The 21,940-nt window shown below is 36.4% G+C and overlaps 1 protein-coding gene across 1 annotated transcript; it reads right to left on the bottom strand.

Moving 5' to 3' along the window:
* Positions 1 to 1,692: 1,692 nt before the first annotated feature.
* Positions 1,693 to 20,875, bottom strand: LOC107757034 (homeobox protein Meis1-like). The gene is made up of 13 exons (XM_016574384.1): positions 20,509 to 20,875; positions 19,306 to 19,505; positions 18,664 to 18,802; positions 18,471 to 18,521; positions 18,284 to 18,334; positions 18,029 to 18,175; positions 15,808 to 15,913; positions 14,018 to 14,163; positions 7,898 to 7,974; positions 4,767 to 4,825; positions 3,456 to 3,545; positions 3,124 to 3,224; positions 1,693 to 2,470 (listed from the first exon to the last, which is right to left on the bottom strand). The coding sequence occupies exons 1-12, from the start codon at positions 20,518 to 20,520 to the stop codon at positions 3,163 to 3,165; spliced, it is 1,140 nt and encodes a 379-aa protein (XP_016429870.1). The 5' UTR covers positions 20,521 to 20,875; the 3' UTR covers positions 1,693 to 2,470; positions 3,124 to 3,162.
* Between the last annotated feature and the right edge of the window lie 1,065 nt (positions 20,876 to 21,940).

The raw sequence follows: 21,940 nt of genomic DNA, 5'->3' as shown, positions 1-21,940 counted from the left end.
CCTTCAGAAATCATTCTAATATGCTGATTTGCTGCTCAAGAAACATTTCTGATTATTATCAATGTTGAAAACAGTTATGCTGCTTCATATTTTTGTAGAAACCATAAAAAAATTTTTTTATAGGATTCTTCAGGACTGGCAAGCCGTTTTTAGAATTATTTGGTACAACTCTTGACAGTTTTAGAATTAGCAAAATTTAGCAAATTTTACACAAAACTGGATAAAATTAAATGTGTAGTATTTAACTGAGCCACACAATGGAACACTGTATCCCACAATGCAATGTGCTCAATTTGACCTTCCATATTCAGTGTGACAAGTACTCTGGACATGGTGCCTTCTTGTCTCATTATTTGGCAAGCCGTTTTTAGAATTATTTGGTACAACTCTTGACAGTTTTAGACTTCCAATAAAAGCAAATTTTACACAAAACTGGATAAAATTGGAAGTTAAACATATTTTTGAGTTGATACCGAAAGAAACATGTAACATACTAAGGTCATAGGACTAAAATGTAGCTCTGTTTGAAACATTGATTATTGCATATTGTTTTACATACACTATCATTCAAAAGTTTAGGGTCAGTTGGAGTTTTTAATGTTTTTGAAAGCAGTCTCTTCTGCTCACCAAAGATATATTTATTTGATCAAAAATACAATAAAAACAGTAATATTGTGAAATATTATTACAAATCAAAATAACTGCTTTCTTTGTGACTATATTGTAAAATGTAATTTATTTCTGTGATTCAAAGCTGAATTTTCAGCATCATTACTCCAGTCTTCAGTGTCACGTGATCCTTCAGAAATCATTCTAATATGCTGATTTGCTGCTCAAGAAACATTTCTGATTATTATCAATGTTGAAAACAGGTATGCTGCTTCATATTTTTGTAGAAACCATAAAAAAATTTTTTTATAGGATTCTTCAGGACTTTTTTTTATCTGAAATAGATTTTTTTGTAACATTACAAATGTATTTACTGTCACTTTTAAACAATTTAAAACCTTACTGACCACAAACCTTTGAACATTAGTGCACTATTATTAAAACTGGTATGCACTGTACATAATATACTGTATAGAAAGCAGTACACTAGTAGTCCATTCCAAACACAGTCAATTAATCGAAGCAGACGTGCAACAAAAATGATATAACACATGTTTAGGTATGAATTTTTATGTGAATAAACCCACACTCACTGAAAACCAAACACACACACACACACACACACACACACACACACACACACAGTGTGTTCAGTGTCACGTGATCCTTCAGAAATCATTCTAATATGCTGATTTGCTGCTCAAGAAACATTTCTGATTATTATCAATGTTGAAAACAGGTATGCTGCTTCATATTTTTGTAGAAACCATAATAAAAATTTTTTATAGGATTCTTCAGGACTTTTTTTTTATCTGAAATAGATTTTTTTGTAACATTACAAATGTATTTACTGTCACTTTTAAACAATTTAAAACCTTACTGACCACAAACCTTTGAACATTAGTGCACTATTATTAAAACTGGTATGCACTGTACATAATATACTGTATAGAAAGCAGTACACTAGTAGTCCATTCCAAACACAGTCAATTAATCGAAGCAGACGTGCAACAAAAATGATATAACACATGTTTAGGTATGAATTTTTATGTGAATAAACCCACACTCACTGAAAACCAAACACACACACACACACACACACACACACAGTGTGAATATACAGCTCAGCTCACGTCAGTCAAATCCAAAACAATCATTAGTACCTTTCAAAATCATTGACCATCCAGATGCATCTGAGCACATTTATACTGCAGTAAATGATGTGTGAGAAACCTTTAGTTGCATTAATCGGGCAATACCAGCCTTTATGAACCTTTTCTGTATTACGTTTGACACATCCAGCAGCATTATATACATTTACGGCTTTGTATTGAATTGCTTTGCACAGATTAGATCGAGAACTCCTGTAACAGATGCCTGCGAAGTGTGACGCAGACGTGTGGTAGGGTGACGTCGATGTCTATCGCTGCAAAAATACTCCGGGGTTTTTGTCTGCAGAATAATGACTCTTTATTTCAGGTGGCACTTGAGTTGAAACATGAGACCTTTTTTTTTTGGCCTTTCAGGCCACTTGAAGATTCACCTGGTTCCAGGTGAAAGGTCACATGAAGGAATCTCTCCGTCCAGGTGTTGAGGCATTTCTTTTTCCTGTATTGTTTTCTCTCTGTCCTGATACGCTTGATCTGCCCATCACAGGGAACGTGAGTCCTGGTGGCCAACTTGAAAGCGTCTGTATCACGAGGACGGCGCCTCGTTCCAAGAGTAAAGCTGTAGGGGTTTCTTTAGGGTATTTGAATAAAGGCCATTCATGGTGGTGCAAGTCAAAATCCAATTTCCGAATCCGTCTGAAAACTCCGGGTACGTGAGCAAAGGATCGATCCTCTCGCCAAAAAGCCTGACTCTGTAATGAAAAAGAGTTGAAATCATTTATGAGGAAACATTACTGGCGACGGCGCTGTCGCAAATCAATTCAGCTGACATTTCCATCAAAACAGCCGCTTTCATCTTTATCTTTTCCTGTGGGTTGAGACATTAACTGATTCCGATGTCATAAACTGTCTCCACTGAGTAATTAAGTGACTAGTTAATCAGGTTGGCCAGTTAATACCATGTGACGGTGGAATTACTGGATGGGGACTGCTAGTAAATTTCACAAAGAAACAGCAAGTAACACATTGAATAAACATGACGTTTTCATGAAGTCTAAACTCTGAGAAAGTATTTCCTTGTGAAACATACTATGCTACTCTGTTTTATGACTTTGAAAAATCATTGGAAACGTGAGAGAAGTATGACTGTTAGCTGGGGCAAACAGCCGTGAGAGCTGCTTTCATTCGAGGGGAATGCTCTGTCCTGACACTTTTCAATTTAATGCATCACTACTGAATAAAAGTGTTCATTTTTTTGTGTACAGTAATGAGAACCGAGAGGTAAAGTGTGCTTAAATGTCCTAAATACCACATCAACTGTTGGCTTCTTTTTTTTTTTTGGCAAAATATAATTTCTTATATAATATATATATTTTCGGAATGAATGCCTGGTGCAGTATGGTACCTCTGCTCTGCTGTGTTCAGCAGGATGCCAGGGGTGTGTTTACATGTAGTGCCACTGACTCTCCAGCCCCATATTCACTCCCCCAAGACCACCCAGAGCCGCTGAGAGACAGACACAGACAGAGACAGAGAGAGAGACTTTAATGCATGAAATGCATTTCTCAGCTATTATATATTCACTATATAATATATTCACAAAAACGTCGACCAACAGCCTTGACAACAGACCTTTCACATTTTATTTGGTGAATTTTGAGTAAATACTGTGTAAAGAAAGTTTTCTTTTAGGAATTTTGATGTACATTTTGTCCCTCAGACAGAGGCTTGATGTACCTGGTGGTCTGATGCCCATGTGCGACTGCCCGTCCATTACAAAACCAGCCACTGGCTGACCATCAGGAGTGTACGGGCCACCGTGACCTACTGCACACACACACATATGCATGCATTACACACATATATTACACAAGAGACAGTTAAGAAGGTGAGACATTACTACGCCAGCCGCTTCCCAGAGGAAATGTGTAAACAGATGCGATGCTAACAACACTCCCTTTCCAGTTCACCCAGACCATTTACTGAAACCAAGCTACAAAAATAATTTCGTAAGCATCTGTTTGGACAAATGTCTTTGAGGTTCATTGCAAGCAGCAAGCCTTAATCCTCACCAGACCAACATGCATCACACTTCATCCTTAGGAGTGTTTGTGTGTGTGTGTGTGTGTGTGTGTGTGTGTGCATCTATGTATGTTTGTGTGGGTGCGTCTGTGTTGTGAGAGAGAGAGAGAGAGAGAGTGTGTGTGCGTCTGTGTGTGCGTTAGAGAGAGAGAGAGAGAGAGTGTGTGTGTGTGCATCTGTGTGTGCATCTGTGTGTGTGTTAAGAGAGAGAGAGAGTGTGTGTGTGCGTCTGTGTGTGTGTTAGAGAGAGAGAGAGTGTGTGTGTGTGTGTGTGCGTCTGTGTGTGTGTGTTAGAGAGAGAGAGAGAGAGAGAGAGTGTTAGAGAGAGAAGGTGTGTGTGTGTGTGAGAGAGAGAGTGTGTGTGTGTGTGTGTGCGTCTGTGTGTGTGTGTTAGAGAGAGAGAGAGTGTGTGTGTGTGTGCGTCTGTGTGTGTGTTAGAGAGAGAGAGTGTGTGTGCGTCTGTGTGTGTGTTAGAGAGAGAGAGAGAGAGAGAGAGTGTTAGAGAGAGAAGGTGTGTGTGTGTGTGAGAGAGAGTGTGTGTGTGTGTGTCTGTGTTCATCCTGAAATATATTTTACATATACATTTTAGGGGCAGTTCATGTATGCGCATGTTCTTGAGTTTAAAAATAGCACAACACAATTGAACAGAAATCATGTTTGGAGATATACATTTGGCCCATTGTTTTAATTTTCAGCATGTTTGGAAATTGTTTTAAAACTGCTGCACACTAAAACCTTTAAATTTGAGCCATGGTCTTAAAAAAATGATGTTCATGGCACAAAACACTGAAAAAAAAAACTGTAAAATGCAATGCAACAGCCAAATTCATTCATCTCACAAATATTTGCATAGACCAGTAATTAAAATATAGTGCAGATGGAACGCGAGAGCATGTCCTGGATGAACGGCACTTCAGTGTAGCTCTGAGAATTGAAACTAAAATGATCAGTTTACAAGGCACTTGCCTGCGCGGTTGGACTGGTCGATCATCGGTTGGACTATTCTTCTCCTGGCGTTGATAAACCTGATGAAGCAAAGGAAAGAACGGGTGAAAACAGGAAAAAAAAAAAAAAGACAATAAAAGCACATTTAAGTTCTATTAACGCTGCTGGCTTCTATCAAAGGCAAACATCATTAAAATTATTGCTCATACTTATGATTATGGATTTGAACAAACCCAGAGTATTAAACTTTGGCATGTAACTCATCCAGCACCGTTTGTGCTCCAGACGTGAATGATTTCTCAAATCATGCAGCTTATGAAGTCTAAAAATGATTAGATTTATGACTTTGGATGAAAAATCCAATAGACTAGAGACCAGAATAACAAAGCCGAGAGATTTGTGCCAGTAAGAAACACTTAGCAACACCATAGCAACCACCCACAACATGCTATTGGTGGCACATTTTCAGAGCACTAGTTTATTTTAACACAGAACATAAATTAACACGTTCCACAGAACTTCAATGCTTTCCGCATTTATTCCCATGCTACGCTTGACCTTTGACCCCCTGACTCAATGACCTCACACCCCGGGCAGCGGCACAGCTCTGCTCTTTCTCAGCCTAAAAAATTCCCCGTGACCTCTGACCTCCGAGTGTCAGGGCACAAGTCCACACATGATTAATGACCGCTCTGCATCACCCCAGGTGCTTCGCTTCCATTTTAACCTTCACAAAGGAGGGGAAGTTCTACTTTGAATTCATAGGAAGTGAATTACACACTCTGTGAGAGGTGTCACCATCTGAAATGTTAAAGACCATATGACATTAGAGACATGGGTGAGGAGAATCACCGGAATAAATTACATTTTAAAATATATTCACAAAGAAAACAATTATTTTAAATAGTAATATTTCACAATATTACTGTTTTTACTATATTTGCATTCAAATAGATGCCTAGGTGAGCATTAAAGACATAAAAAAAATGCATCATCTTTTTCCCAAGCATCCTACTATTCACATTGCAATGTACTGTACATTATGCACTGGAGTCTTAAACACACAAAACTATATTAAAATTTATGGAGATCACATGGAAAAATAAAAATGCCAATTAAAATGTGTATTTTATAGGCTTTTATAATAAATTGTACATATTATGTTGCACACCACAGCTTAAGGAGCACTTCTCTCGATTAATGCTGCATTAAAAGCAGAATAAAACCAGAGATAAACATGAAGAGCAGAGTCAGAGGTCGAACATTCAGAGCAGGTACTATAAACACTTTTGTGAGCATCTCTCTCAGCTCCTCCCGTTAGGTGACCAATCAGAGATAAGAGCCGTATCCCCAGCGGGGCCGGGCCCGTCCCACTCTTTAAGGGGGTTAAAAGCTGACCCTTCACTGAACCCCTCTTCTCACCACGAGACCAAGTTTACGAGCTTCATGCCTCTGCCTGTTCACTCCAAACACACACACACACACACACTCGTAGAACAGTAACTATGTATATATGTAACTATATAAACTATGTAACTATGACATTTACAAGCAATTTCTGAGTAAAGAATTGTACTATATATATATATATATATTATATGGAGTATATGTGGGTTTTAAATATTAATATTTACAATATACTGTGGGGATGAAAATAAACCACAAGTGAAAACATTATAATTAGCATTTTAATACAAAATATTTATTTGCAAATTATATTATCAGTATGATTTAAGTGAAAAGTTGAATTAAAAATCAACATGAATTTCAGTTCATGCTTAATGCTCATGCTTACTGTCACAAAAATTTGTTTAAAATGTAAATTTAAATATATCTTTGTTTTACATCACCACTTTTCTTTATTATAACATTTGTGAAAATTAGTTTTCTGTTCATTTCCAGGTTTGAATAAATAAAAAAATCTCAAGATTTTGATTGTGGTCCCAGACTTTCGGACCCCACCATACATTCCTACGCCTCATAGTTTATATTAATTCACCCTATGATATTTGTAGCCTATTGAAGCTAAAACTCAACAACAGTGTGTGTGTGTGTGGAGAAAGAGAGTGTGTGTGAGTGTGTGTGTGTCTCCACGTTTAAATAAACCAGTCCAGCTGTTCCCAGTGATAATTTCTGTTTAATTTGACAGCAGCTCGTTTTCGCCCCTCTCGTTCCCTCGCCTGTTTCCTCTGCGCTGGAGCTGCAGACATACACACCGCACTTTCTGTGCTCTGTTTGTGTTGGGCTTTGAAGAGCACCTAATGTCTTTTCACTCTGGTGATTAAAATGCTAATTAGTTGTCATTTTGATTATGAAGGGCTCTGGAGGTCTAGAGTGTTTACTGTTTACAGTGATGAGCCAAAAGCCAAAGACGAGAGTTCGGCCAATTCAAATGTACTTCATGTAATAGAATCTGCTTTTAATGGTCACAGAAATTATTAGATATGACAGAATAGACCCGACTACACCCACAGTCCAAAATTTCATTTTTCAATATATATATTCTTAAGTCGACTAGTGCTTCTCAACTGGAGGATCACAAGGAGTTTGTGAATTATTAAAGGAATTTCTGCATGGAAAAAAAATAATACATGCTTAAACTAACCATGTAATCGTGCATGGTTAGGATAGCAAAACAGATATGCTTATCAGCTTAAAAGTTGATAGGGAGGAGAAAACGCTTCCTATATATTGCTGTTGACGGCCAAGGCTGTCAAACGCATATTTATCTGTAAAATCTCGCCTAATAAGACAGATGCAAACATGGACAGGTCGCATGTCATGCCTAAAAACACGGACAAAACTACGCAAGCTCCAAAAATACGATCCAGACTGCATTAAGTAAGGGTTCAGTTGCTGCAAGCGTAACCAGTGTAAGTGGCCACCACAATGTGTTTTTGTGTGGTGAATGACTGGCTGCCGAGAGCATGAAGACATAGAAATTCAAGAGACATTTAGAAACCAAACACTCAGACTATAAAAACAAGCCTGTTGAGTTTCTTTAAAGGATATGTCTGTCTGTCTGTCTATCACAGAAATTAATACTTTTATTTAGCAATGATGCATTAAATTGATCAAAAGTGACAGTAAAGACATTTATAATGTTATAAAAGATTTCTATTTGAAATAAATGCTGTTTTTTGTTTTCTTACCAGTTGTTGACCTGCAGGATGGTCAGTCCAGTGTCCTGGGACAGCTGCCTCTTCTGTTCCTCAGAGGGGTACGGGTGCTGCGAGGCACATACAAACTGAAGTTGATATGAAATAGTGTTCTCAACCCATTTTACTTATGTAATATAACGTTAATAAGTGAAACAGAAATCTTTGATGAGAAAAAAATAGTGGTCCGGGTCTGCCTATGGTTTGGTAACAAACAGCCGGGGTATGGCAGGGGAGGCTACGGCATGGCGACTGTCATACTCTGCCTATACGGAAACACCACCCCTGATTAAAATGCATTTAAACAAAAATGTAACTGTAATATTAACTTGTAATTTAATATATAATATGTTAGGTTTTAAGAGAAAACTCTTAGCTAAAAACTTTTACTGCTATTTAGGAGAACTCTTAGTGGTAAGATTAAATGTTTTGTGAATACGGGCCCTGATTATTATCCATCCTTTATTTTTTTTTTGGTATAAAATACAACTTAATAGATATTACGTAGTTAGCTACTTAACTTGTAATGTAGCTGTCACAGAGTCACCAGTAACGCCAGATCCTTCAGCTCCACCAGAATTCTGATGCTCTTCACCTGTCAGCACTCATCAGTCTCAGTATTTAGCCACCTTCCCATCGCCACCTCAGTGTCTGGTCTTATTGTTCACTAGCGTGTATCAACTTACCTGGCTGCTTACCTTGTGTGTCCTGTGAAACTCAATGAAGAGTTAAAGGTGTGTGTGGGGTCATTATCCTGTTTACAGAGGCAGTAAAACTGTTAGGGCTCTAATGATCGGTAATTCAGGGTGAACGGTACTTAAAAAGACTCTAAAACACACCCAGCCTCACCTGCTGCAGCTGTGTGTGTGTGTGTGTGTGATGGTCTCTGTATTGTACTCAAACACTGCGTCTAGACTTTAGACTAAACTCTCCCTAAACTCTTTTATACCAGTGGTTCAACTGGTGGGTCACAACCCCAAAAAACAAAGCTAGATGAAAATAATAAAATGTTAATATAATACTTTTGAATATTTTGGGGCATTTACTATATACATATATGCATATTTATAAATAAAGATATTAAACTTTAATATATTTTATGTATAATGTATTATTTTATTTGTTTATTTAATATTTTATAGTTGTATTCATATATTATTTTTTCCTAAATATGTTAACATTTTTGCATATTTTGGGGCATATACTGTTCATGGTAATATTATATGTTAAATATATAAATATATCATATTATATATTAAGTATATAAAGTGATATACTAATATTTAAACAATGTGTGTGTATAAACACACAAAGTATTACAATTAAGAATTGATACATAAATATATATTTTATTAAAATATAATTCTATATAAATACAAATGTATATCTGAAATCTGAATTAAACATATATGAGAATATATATATATACATACATACACATATGATTATACATGTGTATATATAATACATATTTTGGGGCATAATACATAAAGTATTATAATAAAGAAACTATACCTACATATATATATATATATATATAAATGTATTTATTTCATTAATATATCATTCTATATATAAAATAAACAAAAAATATATTTATTTAATATTTTATTAATGTTCGTTGTCTGCCATCATCGTCTGTCTTCATCCCAGCACACTGTCTCAGCCTCACCATGCAAAGAGACCCACAGTGACTATTCAGCTAAGTCTATGCTCAAGATTCTCAGCCATATTATCTCACCTGTGATCATCTCTTGCTCTCTCCTGAAAGCCTGAAATAAAGCTCTGTTAGACCGTCATTTACCTGTGTTGTCTCCTTCTGTTTGTTCACAGTAGCAAACTACTTTCTCAAATGGATAGCTTTATAGTAGCTGTACTCTAAATTACGAGTAGCTTGTTACTTGGCAAGCTAGTTTTAAAGTAGCTTCTCCGACACTGCATGAAACGGGTTTTCATTTTAAAAAGATGTTCCTGCAAAGACTCAGCAGGCCGACTGTGATTTTCATTAACTTTACAGCGCATCCCAAAGCGAGGCTCTCCGTTTCATCTCTGCGTCTCCTCCTCGCCTCCCCCCCCCCTCTGCGTTTACCAAAAAAGTCTGGCCGTGATGAATCACCTCTCCTTTCTTTCTTTCATTCTCCCCAACATTTTTCTTTTCTGCATCCTTTTCTTTTCATGGGCAAGGACGGAAATTCCCTGTAGGTCTAGCAGAGCCCAGGTCCCCAGGAGAAGCTGTCAGAGCCGTAATGGATGGTGTTTTGATAGCAGCGAATTCGACCCTGTGGGGGGAGGAACCCCAGCAGATCCATCTTCACACAACATGCCCGTGCAGTTCGGCTAAATGAAGTCTGTCGCGCCCACCCCGCCCCCACTGCAGCCTCATTTTTTGGGACTGACGCTAATTGCGGCTCCCTCATTACAACCAAATGCTCCAGTGCTTCAATGGAAAACTACGCCTGTGGAGAAACCGGCTAAAACAGTAGCATGAACAGCCTAGAAAGTATAAAAGCCATAAACAAAAGGCACTGTTACAGGAGGGCATTAAATAAGTAAAATCTCTGTATTCCCAACTGTCTCTTTCATATATATGCAATGATGTAATTTAACTGAGATGTAAAAAAAAAAAAAAAGTGTACCCAAGCATGAAAATTACATCATTGCACAGTGAAATCCAATACTCATTTCTTACTAATAATAAAAAAGAAGAAGAAGATATGCATGCTTGTTATATCTATGGGTGTATTACTAGACCCTAGTACAAAAACCTATGCCATAATTTACGTTTATTTCATACTAAGTATACTTCAAATCCATTAACATATTTATTGACATCACTTCAGACTTACTGATATTAAATTATAATTAAAATGTATTTGGAGTATTTCTTTATTGCACAATGCTCATTTCTTAATATTATAACTAAAATGTGTTTTAATGTCACTATTGATGAGGATTGTATGATCTTTGAATAATATCCGTCTTTAAATGCAAGATATTTAAAGTAGACCTGAAGTATACTTGCAAGATTTCCACTTTAGCACAATCATATATACTTCAGTATGTCTTTAGTTGGACTTCAGCACTACTTCCGCATTAAGTACAAACTTAGCTGTTCCAATTTAGCAGACTTTAACCAGTTTAGTATACCAAAAGTACAGTTGCAGGGTATTTTCATTAAGCACAGGTATTCATAAAGCAAATGCATTTGTAGTATACTTAGCATGAAATTTCAAATACATTTTGGTATGTATTTTTTTCACTAGTATTTTGTGTGTGTGTATATATATATATATCTCTATTCTAAATCTTCATTCATATTTTGTGAAAAAACTGTATGTAACAGAATTTTTGCTGTTTTGAACTAAGCATCACCAAATTAAGTAATGTTAGGCCAAGTCAAATATTTTGGCCAATCAGCAGATTTTTTTTTTCTTTTTCAAATCAGCTGAATTTTTTTTCAAGATACAGATCCAAGCCTGCATGTTTTTGGGACACAAAACTTAATGCAACTCATGCAACAATGAACCGTCCCAAAAAAAAAACACACAGTATAAGTAGTCAAAATGACTCATGCATTATGAAAAAATGGCAGCATATGGGTCTTGAGAAACAGTAAGAACGAAGAAAATAATGACTGGGTGAACTATTCCTTTGGTCTGCGCTGCAGCAGAATTAAAGGGTAATCAGTGAGCGGAGGTCTGCGAAATCACATTTACCACTGACAAACACGAATATGGAGATTGAAAATGATCAGAGCCTGGGAAGAGGCCGGGTGGAAAACATCTGAATTAGGTTTTGCATGCGCTTCTCGTGTTTCTAAACTTCAAACAGAAGGATGCAGTAATGTCTGCGATGGTGTTTGTGTGGCTGCTGGAGCTGAATGGATCAGGCAACTGTACGGGAATAAAGGTTGGGGGCGCGTTCTTTTACACCCACGACCTTTGACCCCCTAATGATCTCAGGGAATGTTGTAATGTCATCTATCTGCATGCTAACCACCTTATTCGGCGCCTGAAGGAAAGCCCTCGCGTCTCGAATCCACAGTCTGTTTCATTGTTTGCCTCCAAATCACAGTGAAGTGTGTTTAGGTGTTTGTGTACAATAATGTTATAAATATGTACATTTACCCTGTGACTGTCATGTTAGTTCTTAAGTTGATCATGTGCTGGTTCTCTTCTCATATAAACTGATTTCAGCAGGGTTTGGCACTGTTGCTAATCTAATCACACAATACTCTAATAAGCATTAAGATACATAACACACAAATACTGAGTAAAATGGTTTTTTACACTCTATATTGAAATAATTATAAATATATCAACACTTCTTGCATTTTATTCACCATCTTGGATGGATTTTTTTTCCCAGCTTGTGCATATTGTATTGACTCCTCTGTGAAGGATATTTGTGATTCTGCCAGTTTGCAAAAATACAATAATATTATATTATATTATTAATATTATAATAATTTTTTGGAAGTCAGTAAAACAGGGGTAAAAACTGTCATTTGTGAAATATTATTACAATTTAAAATAACTATTTTCTATGTGAATATATTTTAAAATATAATAATAATTTATTATAATTTATTCCTGTGATGCAAAGCACAGAATTTTCAGCATCATTACTTCAGTCTTCAGTGTCTTCAGAAATCATTCTAATATGCTGATTTGCTGCTCAAGAAACATTTCTTATTATTATCGATGTCGAAAACAGTTTTTGCTGCTTAATATTTTAGTGGACACTGTGATACGTTTTTTAGGATTGAATAGAAACTTCAAAAGAACAACACATGAAACATAAATCTTTTGTAATGTTATAAATGTCTTTACTGTCACTTTTGAACAATTTACTGCATCCTTATTAAATTAAAGTATTAATTTATTTATTTCATAAATAAATAAATAAAAGAAATATATATTAAAATAAATAAATCTTATTGAGCCCAAACGTTTGAATCCATATGGCAAAAAATATATATTTCCAAATATATATTTCAAGATATACAAAAAAGTATATTAGTATAATATACTAATATATATTAGTATATTTTAGAAATATAAATATATCTTTTTAAAAGGTATATTTTGATTAAAATGTACGCAGCGATTATCGGTTAGCACATGTTTAGCTCGTTCCTGTCCTCTTGTGACTCTTCTATAAATAATAATAAAAATACAAAAGAACGAAAGCAATCTGAAAGCAAAAAAAAAACCTTCTAAAATGTTCCTACTTTAATGTTGGTTGTTCAGGCAGCTTTGGATTCTGCTGCTTTACATCTGCTGTCAAGAAGGGAACAAACGACCCACTAATTACCCAATCCAAATCACAGCCTTTATGTGGGATATGAGCTAGTGTTTATGAGGCAGTGTGAGCGCTTATTTGTTTGGAAGGAGATTCAACAAGTTTCCAAATGAGAGAGGAGGAAAACAAGGATACAGAGATTCTCTGAAAGCAATATCACTGATTATATATTCAAGGCTAGAGGGAGGGGGAGGGGCTCTGAGTTGTGCCCGCCCACTTTACCATGGAAACCGTTATCACACTGTACACATGACAACAGTAAGGAAACCCTGCCTGTGTTTCATCCCAATATAGCATTACACCGGTCATTAGTGCATCTCCGTGTGTGTGTGTGTGTGTGTGTGTGTGTTCACTAACTAGCCTCCAGGCAATGTAGGAGCGTCACTGAGCTTGAAATAATGTAGCCGTGCAGGTACAGACACGCCGCATGAGCTTCTTATCTTGTTCTGTGCATCTGTAAGCTGTTTTATTGGTTTATATGTGTATTGATGACCTTCAGATTAAGTTTACAAATATAGAAGCACAACTTAAGGTTACATGATAACTACAGAGCAACTTATAGCGATCCACATCCACATGCATTTAACTTGGACTATACTTTCATTACTGTCAATGTAGTTGAGCATTAATATTTCTGAAAGCTATAATTATGACATTTACATTTATATAGCATAAAGTCGAATAACTTTTGCCCTTAGTTCAGCACATTCTGGTTTGGTTTTTACTCTATGACAAAATAACACACAATGCGATTTAAAATGATAAGAGCTTGATTTGCATAATCATTGGGAAAGCAGAGACATGTTTTACCGTGAGGTGCTGGAACAGCCATGCCCTCATGATGTTGGTTGCCAGTTTGGGAAAAATGCCTCTTTTCTTGTTGTTCTTCCTCTCTTTATCAGGGTCTTCATCGTCTCCTGTGCTTGGAGAGGCAACACTCTGATCCAGAAAGTCACCTGGGGAAAAGAAACCAATTACAGATAGAACAGTGTACTGATTTTTTTATATATATTTGCATTGGCTTCATTAATTTTCAATTTGCTTTTTCACATTTTTATATCATTTAAAAGGGGGTTTTAACATTTCAAAAACCTTCTAATGAATGCAAATGCATATTTAGTTTGATGTTTTTTCTCTATTAAAGTACATCACAAGTACTTCAATTTCATTCACCATAATTTGAGCATGACTACACTGTTAATTTCTTTCATCACAACATAATAATCACATTATTACTTTTTATGCTCTAAATATAAATCATAACAACTATAATTATTTCAAATTCTGTTTGATATGGTTCCAACATCTCTGATGAGTTTAGTTAACAGTTAGTTTTATTAAAGTGGTCATATCATGAGGAGCCAAATTTTCCTTTCAGACCTATAAATGTCCTCCCTTGTGAAAATGACCATTTATTGAAAATAACCAGAAAAAAACACATTGTTTCAAACTAGTTGTCATGTCAGACAGAAAAAAAACTGCACTGTAAAAAGTGTTAACCTGCAACTGTTACCTTAAATATACATAAAGGTAGTTTTGTTGGTATAAATGAATGTATGTAGGATGATTCAGTGATGTTCAATAATATATTTGACCTGAATAAAAGCACTTAATTTAAATGTTACCTAAAATTGTAAAAGAAAAAAAGTAAAAATGCATAACATGGCCCCTTTAAATTCAGTCTAAAAACAAAAAAAAATGTTTACAGTATAAAATATCTTTACCATTAACAGTCTTAAAAGCATGCTCATTCCTTTTATGCGTCAAAAAATGTCATGCAAATAAAATTTTAGCTGTTTTTGAAACAAACTTGACATAAAAAAGTAAAAAGGTTTGATATGGCCCCTGACCTAAAAGCTAAAAAAAATAAAAAATAAAAATAAATTGTCATGCAAATGTTACAGTATTAAAAGTCTTAACCTTTAGTAGTCCTAAAAGCCTACTGGCAGCCCTTTAGGTTTATGCAGCCGAAAAAAGGTACAAAATGTCATGAAAATTTAATTTTAGCTGTTTTTGAAAACAAAATTGACATAGAAAAGTAAAAAGGTATGACATAAAGCTTAAAATAAGAAGTCAAGCAAATGTTTACAGTATAAACAATGCTCTGTGCTTCATTGTGATCATTTAACTGTGTGTTAGTCTGTCTGTTGTTTCTCTTTCTCAGGTAGTGAGATATTCTGTTCGAGCCAGACTCACAGCTGCTGCGCTGAGGCACAGCGAGCAAAACACACACACACACACACACACACACACAGATGCGGTGCTCGGGGAAGTATGTACTCTGGTTTTTATTGGCCATGGTTGGTGCTCAGAGCAGAGGAGCCCAGAGAAGAGACTTTATATCCATCATGCACCATTTCCTGTCCAACACACATCCACACACACACACACGAGCGGCTGCAGTTATTTAGGAGCAGTCTACCGGTGTGTGTACTTGCGTGTTTGTGTGTGTGTGTCTGAGACCCCCGTGGTGGTGCTAAAGTGTAAATGTATGCTAGAGATGACAAGCCTGCAGCAGATCTGTTTCACTTGGCACACAGCGAGACCTTCGCAAACACTCGTGTGTATATCTGTAGTAGCGTAGCGTGTGAGTGTGTTACCGTGCTCGCTGCTGTTGTCTCCATTGTGTGAGCCGCGGCGTCTGCCACAGGCCGCAGGAGCTTCAGAAGAATGAACAGATGCAGCGTCGTCCTCCCTCCAGAACGCCTAGAGAGAGACAGACAGAGAGAGAAAGACAGGTAGACAGAGTAATAAGCTGCGTTCAGCATAATATACGATTGGTTAAGTACAGTATAGCGGCGCATACCAGAGGTGTGCTGTAAGGAGTAATACAGAACACATGCTGCAAGAGCAAACAGTTGAAAAGCGCTACAGACTGCTGTATATAAACACACGTGCGCATGCACGCACAACATCTGCACAGAAATTATAATATAAACAAACGCACTCACATACACGCACAGGATATTTTGAAAACCCATCTTGTTGGCTTTAACCGACCGAATGAAGCGGATGGATACAGCCCTGGACGCTGATTGGTCAATTGAGCATTCAAACTGTGCTAAAATATATAATATAATAACAGCTATGACGTGAAACACCTGTGCATCTGGCCCGTGTGTATATCACACATATTGTAGAGACCAACTATGAACGCTGCATGTCAGTGACAACTAAATATTTTTATTATGTTATAATAAAGATGCAATCTGATCAGTGTGTTGCATTTAACTGACACTAAACCTAGAGAGAAATGTCTTAACCCCGGGTTGGCAACCGTTCACACACAAGCGATAAGAGCAAGACAGATTAATATTAGAAGAGACTGTGGCTAGTTGTCACATTTTTGACTCCAATCAGTATTTCTTATAGTGGCATTATTCAATAGATTCAATGTTTATATATTTATACACTTATATATTTATTTAATTCATAGTTATTTTAAAAACGTTAAAGTATCTTATATCTACATTCTGAATTCCATGTTTTATTCAGTTGTTTAGGAAAGCAAATGCTTCAAAATTGGGACAAACTAAAGTAAGTAGTCTACTTTTTATTATCCAGTGCCAATTGTGCACAGAATAGCAACATAGTTTGGTCTTCTCAGAATCACAATATCTTGCGACACGCTTGTAATAAATTAAGATTTTCAACCAGACAAACATAATCCCTAACGTTTCAAAACCACATCATTAAGAGAAATGCACTGTGAGTCATCATCACATGACTCAAAACTAAAAGAGAACAACAAACATATGTGCAAACAATGCAGTAAACAGAAAAACAATGCTTCAGTGATTTACATTAGGTATTAAAGACACACACAGCACACTTGGCAGTGTTAATGAACTCTGATGGATTATTTACACATCATGAAATAACAACATATATTTATTAGTTTTTTATTAAAGTAGGCACTTCAAATCCTTGATCTTTAGTGACCACAGTTCACGTGTTGCTACAGTTTGACACCAACAGTTAGGAAGACTGTTATCTAAAACATTTTGTTTCCACTTCTCCCCCAGGAACCAAATATAATTAGACATTTGGGAGTTTTGAATAACCTGCTTTATAAAATCTAAAATGTCTTTTACTCTCTAAAAGGTTAGGTAACATGAAAGGTTTGTTCATGTTACTGTGTCAGAATTCAAATGGGCAACATATAATCTGAATTATCATGTGATCTGTAATCATTTTGTGGGATTTAATAATGCATAACACTGTAATGTGAAGAGTTAAGTTTCATTTAACCTCAAAAGAGCAAAAACGATTCATAATAAAATGACAGAAGATTGATTATCTGCCGTTATTTAATATAGACTAGGGGGACAAATAGTCTGTGGCCGTATTGTATCACATGAAACAGGAGTTTCAGGCCTCCCCACAAAAACAAACTCTCCAGATTGTGTTTCAAGTTTGCTTCGTATTTGAATGGCTGACAAATGCATTCAACATTTGAAATTATAAATTAAAAATATATTAATGTATTATGGAAAGAGTATATTTAGGTGCCTTTAGGTTTGCTGCTGTTTTATTGTTTTGTTTTAAGTTAAAAATTTAGAATTTTTACATGCACAAATATTCCAAATAATCTCTCATAAAAGCTGCATGCATAATAAATATAGACAAATTACAAAAACGCTTAAAATAGGTTTCACGTCAACTTTTTTCACCAAAGACCCACAGAAATCATTATCTTATATATAATAACTTTTTCTTGAAAAAGCACTAGTGGCTTCCTGGGTCTGTACAAAGCAAGAATATGCAGCACTGCCTGTTCAAAAGCATAGAAAACCAAAAAGATCTGAGCTAAAGACTTGCCGGGTCTGTCCCGCCTGGAGTGCGTGTAAATTCCTCGCCGTCAGATCTGGATCCCCCCTCTTTATCATCCACCATCAGATCAGTGGGCATCTTTCCCTTCAGACAGCTGATGTAGCGGTGACAGAAATTGTCACACAGCTCATGCACCTACGATAAGAATAGATATTTATCATCAATGATCGGCCAATATGTTATTTACATATTTACGTCGCTCATAATAATAATAATAATAATAATAATAAGTGAAAGTCCAACCTTCTCTAGTTCGAGCAGATGAAATCGTAACACTTGTATGGCTTGAATCATCTAAAACAAAACAACATATAACGTCACAAAAATGTTTTGTGATTATTGTTTCATTTTATCCAATAGAATTGAATTGTTTAAGGTAAAAACTACTAGCAATTGATTTTAAAAGATTTCAAACCACAGGGCGACCTACCAAATTATCCAAGTCTGGATTGGACGAGAAGTAAGGTTTTTCCGCCCTTATCTGAAATTAATAAATAGCGATCGTATCGTTAGTCCATAATACACAATTTTCACACAAGATTAAATTGGACTGCGTTGTTGGTTGCTAATATCAGAAGGCCTACTGCTTTTTGATATTGTAAGAAAGCGTTGGTAGACCTGACCTGCTTTGAAAATACTGCAAGATCTTCGTCAAAGGATTCAGACGAGCAGACGTCGCCGGTCACGCCGCTTTCTCTCGGCGTACAAGTCGCTAATTCACATTTTTCGAAAACTAGTGCAAGCAGAGGGAAGAGAGGGTGCCTGAAAAAACAAAACACATTCAATGGAGTTTATAGCCTATTTGTGGCGAAAATAACGATTTGCCTCAAGCACAGGACATTCGGGCTCGAGGCCCTGTCTTTTTTCTCTCCACAATTTTTTCAATAAAAATGAAATGAAATATATTTTATGTGAAAAATTAAGTACTTTTTTTATTTTCTGGTTTTATGCACCATTTATGGTTGCGACAACATGCAAACAAGTTCATTCTGGCATTGCTATAGCCTATCGTTAAAAACTGATGTAGTATTTGTGCTAAATGTTGGCTAGTCTATTTAAATAAATAAAAAACGCTGTCTATATATAAACATTTGCATTACTTCCAGTATTTCAGAATAACAAAGGAGTCTAACAGAACATCGTAAAATAATAGCACAAAATAACAATTGCGACTATTGAAAAATATTTTACCTTTAAATTCTACATTACAGCCTAACTCATCTTCATAACAGGATACACAGGCCTATAGGCTATTAAGCACATACCCGTAAATGGCGTCTTTATCCCGTTTTAGTGCGTCGTTAACGGGCGACAGGACCCCGGGAGCCGCGGGGTGTGCGTACTGGTGAAGCGGCGGGCCGTGACTCACATGCACCGCCTGCATCGCTCTGGCCGCGTGAGGATCCCCGTACATCGGAGACGGGATCCCGACCGCATCCAATCCGTAATGGACCAGATCCTCGTACTGAGCAAATTCAAAATGTGGGAGTTAAAACTCAGACCGGGACTTTGTTGAGCACACATCTTGCAAATGTTGATATAACAGCAGCCACGAGCAAGGAACAAAGCTCTTATTTGTTTAAAAGGTAATAAATTGAGCATCAAAACTAATTAACGAAATACGCGTCAGTGGTTTCAACCTTAAAACTAATTTATTAACGGTGGATCAGTTCTAATTTTCAGGCTCTTTGTGACTTCTAAATGTGCCAGAACGTACAACGGAAAATATGAATGCGTTGCCATTATACCTTAACACATTTTGAATACGTTTTTAATTTTTAAACACATGGAACGTTTCAATTCACATCTTATGTCAAATTTAAATTAATGCTATATCTTAAAATCACCGTAACATAAGAGACCAACATTCGGCTAAAACGAAATATTTTTATTATCAAATTTTCTTTTTATTGCAACTGAGTTTTCTTGTTTACGGCAAATTAAAAATGTATTTAGGATGCAAAATATAACTTAGAATAACAGTGAAGCAATGTTTTAACGGCGTATAAAAATAATTACTGAAATTAACATGTAATGTTAATTATAACCAGTTACTGTAATTAACATGTAGACCGATGTTTTGCAGCATTAAATCGGTCTCGGATAAGTATCCAACGAGAGAAATATGAGTTATGAACAGGCTGTAAGCATCAAGTTACGCTTTTGGCTGTCAGCTATATATGGAATTAGTTGAGATAATAATTGCAAAAAAAAAAAATACACATTTGAACTTGAAAAAATAAATAAACAAATAAAGAATGTTTTTTAGACGGAAATGAAAAATTGAAAAATAACTGAGTTAATTTTTTGGTGGTTTCACTTGTTGCTGTGTGTATTCCAAAACAACTTCATTCAAGGAATTAAAGTACATCTGACTGTAATTATGTCCATTTTTTATCAGCGTCTAAGGTAGAATTAGTCTTGACGGCCACGTTTGAGTGTTTTTTGTTGCTGAGCTTTTTACGCACCCGTTGCGCCATGAGGACTCCGTGTCACCGACTCCCTGTTCTCAACACGTCCGGATCTCAGTGCAGCGAGCCCGGGGAGTCCCACACCGCATTCAAAACTCTCCCGAACACCCAGCTCAAGTGCCCGTGATGAACAATGACATCGTAATTCACCCAAATACTCCTGGTCAGCTTTCGCAACAAACGCAACGCTGGCTATCAGTGAGTTAGAAATCCAGTTCTCGACGCTCCAAAATAACCAAAGTGCGCTTCGGATGTCTGCTGTATTTTTTTTTTACTGCCAATCGAAGATTTGTAGCCAAGGGGTGAAAAGGCAAACTCCATTCGGGTCTTTGATCGCGTGGCTGGTTTATTCTTAATGCAATAACACCTCTATGAGATGTGAGGAGCGTGGAGAGGGAGGAGGAGGAAGAGGAGGAGAGGCCATTTGGACTTCTTAAAGGAGACGTAAAGGGAGACCAAAGCGAACCCGTGCGTAAAGAGCGCACAACTGTATTCCGAGCATGCAGGCCACCGGAAAAATCCTGCAGTTTGCGATTTTTCATACCAGACAAGATTTTTTTTTCATACTTGGACCAGCAGTAAGCCAACCAACAGTCTGAAAGTGCAAGGTAACAGATGACCAGCTTAGATTTACTAGTGGCCACTTTAGACCAGCTAGAAACCAGCATTAGAATTAGATTTTTTTTTTTATCCTAATAATGGCACATGATGACACCTACTAAAAGTTTTATTTAGAAGTAAACTGAAATATCTAGCATTGTAACTATGTAAATTTCTAAAAGTGTGAAAAATACATAAATAGAACACTATATAGGTTTCATTTACTAAATGCATCCTCTAATTTAGGCTAAGTCAGAGAAGGAAAAAGACCAGCAGTGATCTAATGACAACTGTATGTCCAGTATTAACCATCCTTATGGCGCCCTCTACTGGCATTATTTATGTTGAAAAGATTTCCCCAAGCCTACAACACTGACGTGATTGCTTTATAACTGCTTAACTTGAAGCTGAAGACTAAATGCCTTTCTTTATTTTATTTTTATTTTGTACTTAACTTGTATTGTTTAATGTATAATGTTAACTGACAATAGTTTTTCAATAAGCTGTTTTACCGAGACTTTTTCTCGTTTATAAAATATTGAGGAACATTCCACTTTTTGTTGCAGATCTATTTTTGCTACTTGTAATAATATAACAGCTACTCGTTTCCCCCGCCCAAAAAAAAAGTGAGTAAAGCAACCGCCTTCTTTTACCACGAGGTGGCAGCATATGAACAGCTCTGACTCGACGCGTAGCGCACGCACTGATTTTCAGTTTGGAACACAATTCACTTTAAAACGGCCTCACTATTCCAACAATTTCCATTAAAGACTCTTTCTCCTTACAAGTAGTATTTAATCTAAAGTACTTTCCTCAAGTCTACAAAATC

The sequence above is a fragment of the Sinocyclocheilus rhinocerous genome, unplaced genomic scaffold, assembly GCF_001515625.1.
Source record: "Sinocyclocheilus rhinocerous isolate Xijiao unplaced genomic scaffold, SAMN03320098_v1.1 scaffold953, whole genome shotgun sequence".
NCBI classification, from domain to species: domain Eukaryota; kingdom Metazoa; phylum Chordata; class Actinopteri; order Cypriniformes; family Cyprinidae; genus Sinocyclocheilus; species Sinocyclocheilus rhinocerous.
Note: the sequence above shows the minus strand (reverse complement) of the source record. Positions and strands in the feature narration are given on the sequence as shown.

Coding starts and splice junctions, on each gene's coding strand:
- LOC107757034 (XM_016574384.1), bottom strand. Junction 4,826..7,897: donor ATCCTGCAGGTCAACAACTG/GTAAGAAAACAA, acceptor TTGCTTCATCAG/GTTTATCAACGCCAGGAGAA. Junction 3,225..3,455: donor CATGGGCATCAGACCACCAG/GTACATCAAGCC, acceptor TCTGTCTCTCAG/CGGCTCTGGGTGGTCTTGGG.